Genomic DNA, 10,000 nt, shown 5'->3' with positions numbered 1-10,000 from the left:
GAGAATAAAGATCTAAACATCAGTTCCAAAACTCGACAATAGCTATTAAACATAATTAATAAGGAAAGCAAAATGTAAACCCATTATAAAATAAGCTCATATTTTTTAAATTTACATTGAAAATAATTGAACCAAGTTTCCAAAAAATCCAGGTCCATTATCCAGGGGCGTATTAAACGGCGGTCGGCATAATATTTACTAATGATTAATCGTTTGATTCAAATCGTTTGATTCAAATCGTTTGATTCCATTGGGAGGAAAATCAATGAAATTTATATTTTTTACCGCGCGGCTACATGAGGTGAAATATACAGCGAAATGAACTATTTGACAGGTGAAATATCTGACAGGTATAGCTAAAGGCTTGGGGGAGACACAACATCCGCTTTCGAAATTCTATTTAAAATAATATCTTCTCAAGCAGAACATTCCCTAATTGGAAGAAATTATTAACTGTTGACTGAAAATTAACGAAGTACTCTATATTGAAGCTATTTAATGGATTTAATTACGATTTTGTGCACGTTATTTGTTTACATTGCACATCAGCTGGTTGCTGTGATGCTTTATCCGTCAGATATTTCACCTGTCAAATAGTTCATTTCGCTGTATATTTCACCTCATGTAGCCGCGCGGTTATATGAATTTCACATTTCTTAAGGCCGGGCTACATTGATCGTACTCGCAAGTGTAATTTCGATTTTCACTAGCGCATCTGGCGGCGGCTAACCGAAGCATTTTGCTAAACAATTTGGAGTCGCTCCAGAAAATACGTTATTTTTCTATGTTTTGTACTTAAATCGGAGGAGAAAAGTTTTGTTAAATGTAGATGCACATGTCCTGCACGCATTGCATCCATTTTCATGACAGAAAACGATGAAAAAACTACTTAATTTTGAGATTTCTCGATGACCAAAAAAAGCTTCCACCAGCCGCCGCCAGATTCGCTAGTGAAAATCGAAATTACACTTGCGAGTACGATCAATGTAGCCCGGCCTTTAGACATTATCCTTGAAAATCGATTAACCGGCAACCGTCCGGTCCCGATCTGCCCGGATAATCGACGTTCTACTGTACATGAAAAGCTAAGTGGTCCGCGATCGCAAAAAGTTAGGTACCTCTGCCCTAATACATCTAGATCCTCGAAACATACGGTAAATGTAAGTTAAGTTTTTAGTACAGTGGAGCGCCGTTTATCCGGGCTTCTTGGTACTTGACCTTGCACGGATAAGCCAAAAACACGGATAATGAGTCAAATGATATATTTTATCACCAATTCCTTATCAGGGTTTGCAAAATTTTCTTATTTTTTGATAAAATAGCCCAGTTTACAGTCGTTAACTTGTACGACGTAACAACATGCCCGTCATGGGTTCAAGTCCCGAATAGACCGTGCTCCCATACGCAGAACTGACTATCCTGCTATGGTAACAATAAGTCACTGAAAGCCAAGCTCACTTTACTAGTGGGTACTGGCAGGCCTTGACCGACAGCGGTTGTTGCGCCAAAGAAGAAGAAGAAGAAGCCCAGTTTTTATTACCTTTATGTTTTTCCTATGAGAATATTTAAAATTTGCTATGAATTATAGTGTTATTTGTTATGACAATCTGGTCTTACAACCGCTTTTTCAAATATCCTCCTCATAACGCAATGTCACCTTTGTATTGAACTGTCATTTCTCAATAGCATGGATAAAAAGAAAGCCGGATAAAAGGTACCCCGATAAACGGCGCTCCACTGTCCACTTTAAAATCTAGATCGATTTTTTCAAAGATATAAGATTTGCTGTGTGCCTGTGTGTCCATCAACAAAAATCCGAATAACAGTCCCCCAACCAGGGATGGAATCGATCCGACGAGTCGGGTAATTTATTTTGATACGTAAATGTTAATGTTATATTCCACAAAAGTCTCAGAAGGTTACTGAAAATTTAATGGATCCTTACATTATGAAGCCTCGCAGCTTATAAATACACACAAAAATCCATACCTACCAGATAAACGACCACAGTCTCTGCTAATACGATTTGCTAATACTTTTATAAGTTTTCATCTAGTCATATTACCGATGGCTTATAAAACTAGGTAACCTGTGCAATTCAATTACTATGATGTTTAATTTTTTGACTATTACTTTTATTTATTTAATAATAATTTTGTGGAGTAATATGATGAAAATTTGCACCTTTTAAATGCAGGGTTTAATAATGATATAATCATTCTTTACTCTTAGTGAATATAGTACGTACTATAGTAAAATGATATGACTTTTCTTGTAGAAAAAGATCATTGAAGATCTGCTCATGTAATACTTTCAGCAATAAGCAATAATCAAATTTTACCAGCTTACCATTTTGGAAAACTACATTTTCGATCCTCTTTATAATAGATAACCATATTACCCCTTAGTATTATCAAACGGACGCAGTACGCCGGGTGGTCCACCAAAGCTACCGGTAAATGTGTCTGGGATTGGTTTTGACTGTTGGAACTGCTGATTTAAAGGTTGCTGTTGATGCTGATGTTTTTGGCCTGTTTGTGATTGGACGGGTGAAAATACGGTACCGTCCGGATTAACATTAGTTCCAGGACGTTGCTGATTACCCAAAATACCTGGTGCACCACCGAAGCTTCCCGTAAACTTATTTCCACCGTTAAAGCTGTTCGTTACGGGTACTGGTTTCACCGGTTGCTGATTAGCCATAAATGTCGAGGGCACCATCGGTCTAACGCCTGAGCCTGGGCTGGCGGGATTTGCATTGACTGGCACATTGAATGGGTTAGGCGTTGGTGGCACAATCGGAGCTTGAGGTCGTCCCGGAACGCTGTTGACAGGGGTAGAAGCAGGATGAGTGGATCCAACGTGCTGCACAGGCGGAAACTGCTGGACGGGAGCAACGGTACTGGAAACGGGGAATGTTTGTGGATCTTTTGTGTAAGCTGTGCCTATGTTCGCTTGATTTCCCAAGAATCCAGGAGCTCCCCCAAAGCTGCCCATATATTTTTGAATTGTAGATTTCATATCCGGCCTAGCTGTTGTTGGAAAGCTGTTTTGGGTCGTAAATACGGGCTGTGGACGTGGTGGCTGTGGTTGTGGAGCGGAGGGGACAGGTTGAGACAGAATCGGTCTCACAGTTGATGTATAAGCAGTACCAATATTCTGCTGGTTACCAAGAAATCCGGCTGGTCCTCCGAATCCTCCGTTGTACTTTTGTACCACAGGTTTCCCAGTAGAGACAGTAGGAAAGATGGAAGAAACAGTAGTGGTAGATCCCGATAATCGAATTCCTGTCGGCAAGCCTTGTTGTGGAAAGTTTGTCTGCTGATTGACGTCGGTTTTGAATCCTACTGCATTATCGGATGCTATCGGTGTGTTTGGTTTTCGCGTAGGTTGCAGAGATGACGGTGTCAATGAACCATCGAATGGATCGCGTGCAAAAATTGGCGACCGTTCCGTGCCTACCTTGACATCATACACCGGCGGTAATTGATCCGGAAACAAAGGGGGCAATAATCCGTTGACTGGTTTCTGGGCGAAGAGAATCTTTCCTTCCTCAATATTTGGGATCTTTGCATTTGGTAAAAATTGTTGCTGCGTGTTAAGAGCCCTGCGCTCTTTGTTCCACTCGATGGCACTGCCTGTACCGTACTAGAAACGGGTTTGGTGGTAGTAACCCATAGTTGGGTTGCGCAACAGGCTCTATTATGCCAGACGCGTAACTAGGAACTTTGAAGTTATATTGCCCAACTTTGGCGACTTGACTTGATGATGGCTGAAGATTTGAGTCTCGATTCACATTTGTTTGAAAACCAACTGAATCCAGTTCCGGTTTTGCTAGGTCAGTAAACGGTGTCACAGGATTTCCGTAGCTATCCCGTAGCACTGTGTTCGGTTGTAGCGTTGATCCTCGCGCATCTACATTTGTAAGCTCATTGTTAATGCCCGCGGGAATTGCGTTAAGAGAAGCATCGTTCACAAAGCCAAGATTTCTTCCTTTAGCTGCGGAAAATCCTTGGCCACGTGCAAACGGTGTGATTGCGAGATTTATAATATTGCTATCCGCCGAAGGTACGCCACCATCCACAGAGCGAGCTGAGTGTGCTGGACAATTAGAATGAAAGACGTGATTAGTATGGGCAGAGGTAGGAATAAGTATACTGAATTCATACCAGATTGTTTATTTGCTTCAGCAGGGGACAAACAGCTGTAATGGAAGAAGGATATAATTGTTACACCATTCTTACTTTTTGAATAATAAACGTGTCAACCACAATTTTGTTAGAAAAGCTTTAGGTTTGATGGATTTTTATGGCCTTCTTTAGAAGAGAATCATTTTTTAACATTGTGCAAGATTTAACGTTCAATTCCATCGCCCTTTTGTATTAGACGTCATGAAACTAGCAATATTTTTTGCCATGCTGTAAAACTTTATTTTTTGTACAAAGAACTTTGTTTTAAAGAAAATAAAGAAAAGCGTAGACTAAAAAAATATTAATAATCATGGTAATGTGAAAGAAAAACTCACGGACATATTATTTATTAAGCAAAAATTTTCATAGAAAATTTATTATTTCACCGCAAATCATTCATCAAATCTCTCATTCTCTCTCTCTTTTCTCTCTCTCTCTACTCTCTCTCTCTCTCTCTCTCTCTCTCTCTCTCATCTCTCTTTCTATCTCTATACGGCTGTTTCACACGGACCACTCGCTCTATCTCGCTGTTGCTACGCCTAAGCTTGATTTAAACTCGCAACTGTTATGCCTTTCGTTTTGATAAGGATTATGTCCCACACTATTGCATAGTTTCGGCATCATAGTGATGTATCATCTCTACTCTTCTGATTTCTTAAACACAGGATTATCGAGCCCACTCTCTTCCTTCTGGTCGATGGGTAGCGTAGCATTTGGATCATCTTTTTCGTCATAGTTTTTCAATGGAATTTGTTTGTAACCGCCATGCCAATATAGAAAACAGACCCATGTCGACAAACATCAACACAGCGAACAGTACAAACTCCCATTTCTGTTCATCGAAGATTTTTGCTTCTGCTACGATAACCACAATCAGATTACCCACAGCGACTGTTAATTGCCAACATCCTTGCAGGACGGATTTCATACTCTCCGGAGCTTGTGTGAATGAGAATTCCAGTCCCGTTATAGAGTACATAACCTCTCCAAGCGTCATTACCACATACTGGGGAATGAGCCAAAGCATGTTGACCGAGTTGGGTTCGGTGACGATGATAGGGGTAGTGCTCTGAAATTATCATTTTATGTCAGTTTTTGTGTCACATTGAAGACCTACCAAAAAAAGGATTCGTCTTTTAAGTGTACTTACCATGCCATCGATATCGCTTACAATAAATGCATACACACCGCCAAGTCGCATCGTGTAGGTCAATGTAAGCTCTCCATCTACATATATTTCGTAATCAGAAGGATAGGATTCCACCCGATCGTATACATACGACCCGTTCTTGTGTCTATCGAACCCATCGGATGAATCAATGTCTCGGAACACCACCGTCCGGTTAGTGGCTGTATTCCCGAGCACGCGGAACACGGGGTAACCCTTGGAAGACTTTTCGGTATCATCTTCGTATCTCAAAAGACTGATGCCCGAATCTTGTTTGCGTATAAAGTACGATAACTGTTTTTCTTCTTCCACCACAAAGGTGCGCTGTTCCTCTGCCACCGCGCAATTTGGTCCAGGGCCAGTGGATGAAAGTGTGTACGTGTATGTAGCGCTTCCTTTCACATTTAGGTACTTCTCTTCGAACATGCTCATACTCTTCAGCGTAAAGTCGACGTGTTCGGGAATGTTGGACTGAATGCGATAGTCACAGGGCATGCCGTTGAATATTCGCAACTGGGCTTCGCCCGCTTTCGGGATCACGGCATACGTCGATTCCAGCTGAATCTCCACAATGGTCGATATAACAAAGGCTAAGCCAGCAAATATTCCACCGAGAGTTAGCTTCTGTAGCGGTCGCCGAATTCCGATTAGACTTAGCAGCGGATAGAAAGCGACCTCATACAGTGGAATAAATACCAAAATCAACAGAGGATTAATCACTTGCATTTGATCCGGCTTGATCGTCCAAAAACCCAGATCGCCATCCATGCGGGTTGCTTGGAAAGTCCAACGTGATCCCTGTTGGTCGAAAAGCGCCCAAAACACCGGCAGCGGAATATACAGCTTCAGTACGTTGAGCAAAATGCGTGTTTCATCGACCAGCTGGCGTCCCCAGCGCTTTTCAGAGTAATCCAACCAATGTTCACGAGGGTTGATGGATTTCTCACGTGATCTCGTCCGGATGGCCGTCTGTTGAGCGTGTTGAAAAAGAATTAACATAAAATGAGCAACACTCAACATATAGACCAAACACAACACAAAAATGGAAATACAACAACAACCAACGGTTGACAAACAAACAACGGCAAAAAGGTCATACAACTCGTTATACTAACCCAAATACATTTAGAAACCTTCACAAACATATTGCCCGCGGGTGCGGATATTTGTAGAGTGGTTTGCCAATGATGAAAATGATAATGGATATCACCATCAGTACTCCGGGCACTCCGAATGCTAACGGGAAACAATCATCGTCGTCGAAGCATTTCACATCTTCCCGTAGAATTGGCGTTACCATGGTCGATACGAACGAGCCAGAATTTACCGCAAAGTAAAACATTGAAAAAAATAATGCCAGATATTTCGCCTGTTCTGGTAGCTTAAATTGCTCGCCTCCGAACGCGGCAACACATGGTTTAATGCCACCAGAGCCGAAAGCGATCAGCAGCAATCCAGCAATGGTCATTGCACGTGCATCCAGATCCCAGGTAGGGATAGCTCCCAGTGTGATGCATCCACTCCCGATCGTATACACGATCGATAGTACAGTATTGTACGAAATTTGCCCAACCAACTGTCAGCAATGATCGCACCGATCACACACATAAAATACACCAATGTGGTGAAAGTGTGATACAGCACCGTCGCCGTGTCATCGTCGAAGTCCAACTTCCTGGTGAGATACAGCACAAGCACAGCTGCCGAAGAAAATCCAACCATCTAGTTAGTGCAACCGTTTTCTAACGCCCTCGATCGTTACTTACTTCGCATGCCATAATAGTTAAACCGTTCGCAGAACTCATTGCTGATGATAAAAGGAATGGCTCGGGGATACTTGAGCTTCTGAAATTTGTACACAATAATTTAAATAATGCACTACGGAAATAGATGCAAAAGCTTTGATGCCGGTTTTGTTTGCTTAATCACCTTAGGTTCTCCTTCGATATCCCCAACCTCTTGCGTAGCACCTGGTGCTTCTTCTGTAAAGGAGATGATAAGTTCACTGCTAAATGGTTTATAAACAAAAAAACCAACAATAAATGGCACAGACAAAGCGTCGAGCAGACTGTACAACATATGCTGTTATTCAGGCGTCCTGATGGTTGCAATTATCAAATCGCTTCAACCTAGCCTCTGACAGTGATCGATTGACGTGTTACCCGTGTATCGATTGATCATTAGCTTTACAATACGATCACAATTACCTAATTCACTGTCATCATAAACAATGAACCGACCTTTGAGTAGGGGTTGAGCAAAAAATACTGTAAAAATTCCGATGGGCCTTATCGTTTAATAAGGTACTATTGATAAAGACAATGGGCCCACCAAGTGAGATGTGGTGATAACGTTCTTATCGGCGTTCATATATACGAACTCATTGATAATTGAATCACATACTAGAGCGTCACAGATGACTAGTGTAGCTTACTATTGGTGTTATTATCTGATGTCTTACTAAGATCCTATTTATACGTTTCGATCAATTTCGGTGGGATATTTCTTTTTTTTTTTTAGAAGTAACATTTTGCTTCGTAACAACGAGACAATCTTCTTCTTTTTCTTTTATTTGGCGTAAAGTCCTGCACTGCCATACCGGCTCATATAGGCTTTCGAGGCTTATTCAGTACCACGCAGCCGGATAGTCAGTCCATGCAACGGAAGAACGGTGCATTCTCGGTTTGAACCCATGACGGGCATGTTATTGAGTCGTTTGAGTTAACGACTGTACCACGAGATCTTTGCAATAGAATATCTAAATAATGAATATCTCTATAAAACTTTTTCAAGTACTTCTTTTATATCCACACTACACGCTATACACTACACACTACTGATAGAAAACATGTTCGCTAAGATTCCATACTACTCAACGATGTGCTGTCGTAGTTTAACAATGTTAAAGATTGTTAAATAAGTATCATTGAAGTGCTGTATAAACTGTTTCCACCATGCTCTGCGTCAATGAGACAATCGAGTGTGAGCATCGGCAAGAACATCCTATTAATATCGCTCAATCACGTGAATCGATCAGATACATCCTGTGATCGCCAATTGAAGCGTAAAGTAAACATTATCATAATTATTGCTTTTTACTGAGATAAACCAGTTCTGCAAGATTTTTCCTGCCGTTGGTACAAGCTTACCACTAAAAAAAACATATCCAGCCTATCGAAAGATATTTAGATTTCTGAGATCATTGCACAAGTAAGGTTCACTGGCCGGTCAATAATCTCATATGTCTGCAGCACTTATCGGAGCATTGTTCATCGATCTCAAGTACAGCACATCTTAACTATTTTGCATTTGGGTGTGTCGCACTTTACAAATTTCAATCCTACCTAGTGATACGTATCTCGCAATCTGTTCACATGTAGCTACTGTGTCCGTTGACAATGATTCCTTTATTCTACACTTTGCTTTCATTTGTGTCTCCAATACATTCAGCACTATATTAAATAGGTAAACTCAAAATTCGTACTGCTCAAATGTTTCAACCGTTCCTGTACTCCAACTGCTCGACGAAAGTTATCTTTTGTTGGGCAATTAAATGGTTCATGTTCTCGTGTCTGTTAACAACTGAGATAGCAAATTATTGGTAAATGTTCGTGTCCTTTCATACGAGCAATGTAATAGATTTATTTATTGATTACTCGGCAGATTTGATTTTCTATAGAAGCTACATTTTTCTACTGTCCTATTGTGATGTACAAATTTAAATGATTTTTGCCTTCTAATCTCAATTTACTAAAGTGTAACTAACTTTTAAAGATTCACTCCAACACATTTCACACAAACCTTTAGATGTATCGACCATCTTGTTGAAATTTTTGTTTTAACAATCGAAACCAAACACCTATTGAATACTTTTAATAAAATCATTCTAACACCTAGTCAGATGATCTATCGATGGCAAGCTCTGGCAAGAGTAATTTTAACACACTTTCCGTACAAGGTGTATTGGCAGACTGAGCAATAGTGATGAGTATGCTATCAAGTTAAAAGCAGTAATCCCTCAAAAAGGGTGCAGAGCCGTAATCGTCGGTGACTGATAACGCTTTACGAGCTGATAAAAACATACTTATTAAACTTTCCTCCACTGCATCTGCTGTATCAAGAACCACCCACTTCGAGGATAGATACGTATGATGCCAAGGGCAGATTCCGCACATGCTGAATTTATGAACGACGTTTTAAGTAGAATGATAATGAGCTCTTGAAACAATTGAACCTCTTGGAACTCCCGAAATGAGTAATGGATTCTACACTCTTGATTTATTAAGTAATACGTATAGTAAATTTAAAAAACGATCTTTTTATATATATTTAATTATAGTCTTACGCGGTTATGTCCGAAATCTACAGACCCAATCACGTCTACCATTTAACGCTCGCACCATCTGAATGTGAACTATTGCTTCTAAATAATTATATATTAAAATCTTAGCATAATGGTATAACCTTCTTTGTAACTAAATATCAATCACACAAACACTAAACCATCCTATAAATCATACAAAAGTAGTATGCATAGTAAGATTGGGTTTTCAAAGATTCGTACATCAACTATTTCATGTAAAACTACCACTTTTCACTTCACAATTATAACCACTTGACATTTACGACATATGGACTTTTT

The 10,000-nt window shown here is 40.2% G+C and overlaps 1 protein-coding gene and 1 pseudogene across 1 annotated transcript; both read right to left on the bottom strand.

Annotated features, from left to right (window-relative positions):
• Window positions 1-1,843: 1,843 nt before the first annotated feature.
• LOC121603180 lies at window positions 1,844-4,827 on the bottom strand. Its single transcript, XM_041931884.1, has 4 exons — window positions 4,793-4,827; window positions 4,170-4,204; window positions 3,645-4,101; window positions 1,844-3,607 (listed from the first exon to the last, which is right to left on the bottom strand). The coding sequence occupies exons 1-4, from the start codon at window positions 4,825-4,827 to the stop codon at window positions 2,398-2,400; spliced, it is 1,737 nt and encodes a 578-aa protein (XP_041787818.1). The 3' UTR covers window positions 1,844-2,397.
• On the bottom strand, window positions 4,499-9,262 carry LOC121603179 (annotated as a pseudogene).
• Window positions 9,263-10,000: the final 738 nt, after the last annotated feature.

This window comes from Anopheles merus, unplaced genomic scaffold, assembly GCF_017562075.2.
Source record: "Anopheles merus strain MAF unplaced genomic scaffold, AmerM5.1 LNR4000910, whole genome shotgun sequence".
In the NCBI taxonomy this organism is placed as follows: domain Eukaryota; kingdom Metazoa; phylum Arthropoda; class Insecta; order Diptera; family Culicidae; genus Anopheles; species Anopheles merus.
This window is presented reverse-complemented; position numbering and strand designations above follow the sequence as displayed.

What these genes read in the sequence shown, in the direction of transcription:
- LOC121603180 (XM_041931884.1), bottom strand. Translation starts at nt 4,827, where the DNA reads ATGATACATCACTATGATGCCGAAACTATGCAATA. An exon ending in TGAAGCAAATAAACAATCTG is followed by an intron (nt 4,102 to 4,169) that starts GTATGAATTCAG and finishes CTAATTGTCCAG; the next exon opens with CACACTCAGCTCGCTCTGTG. An exon ending in CCAAACCCGTTTCTAGTACG is followed by an intron (nt 3,608 to 3,644) that starts GTACAGGCAGTG and finishes CAAAGAGCGCAG; the next exon opens with GGCTCTTAACACGCAGCAAC.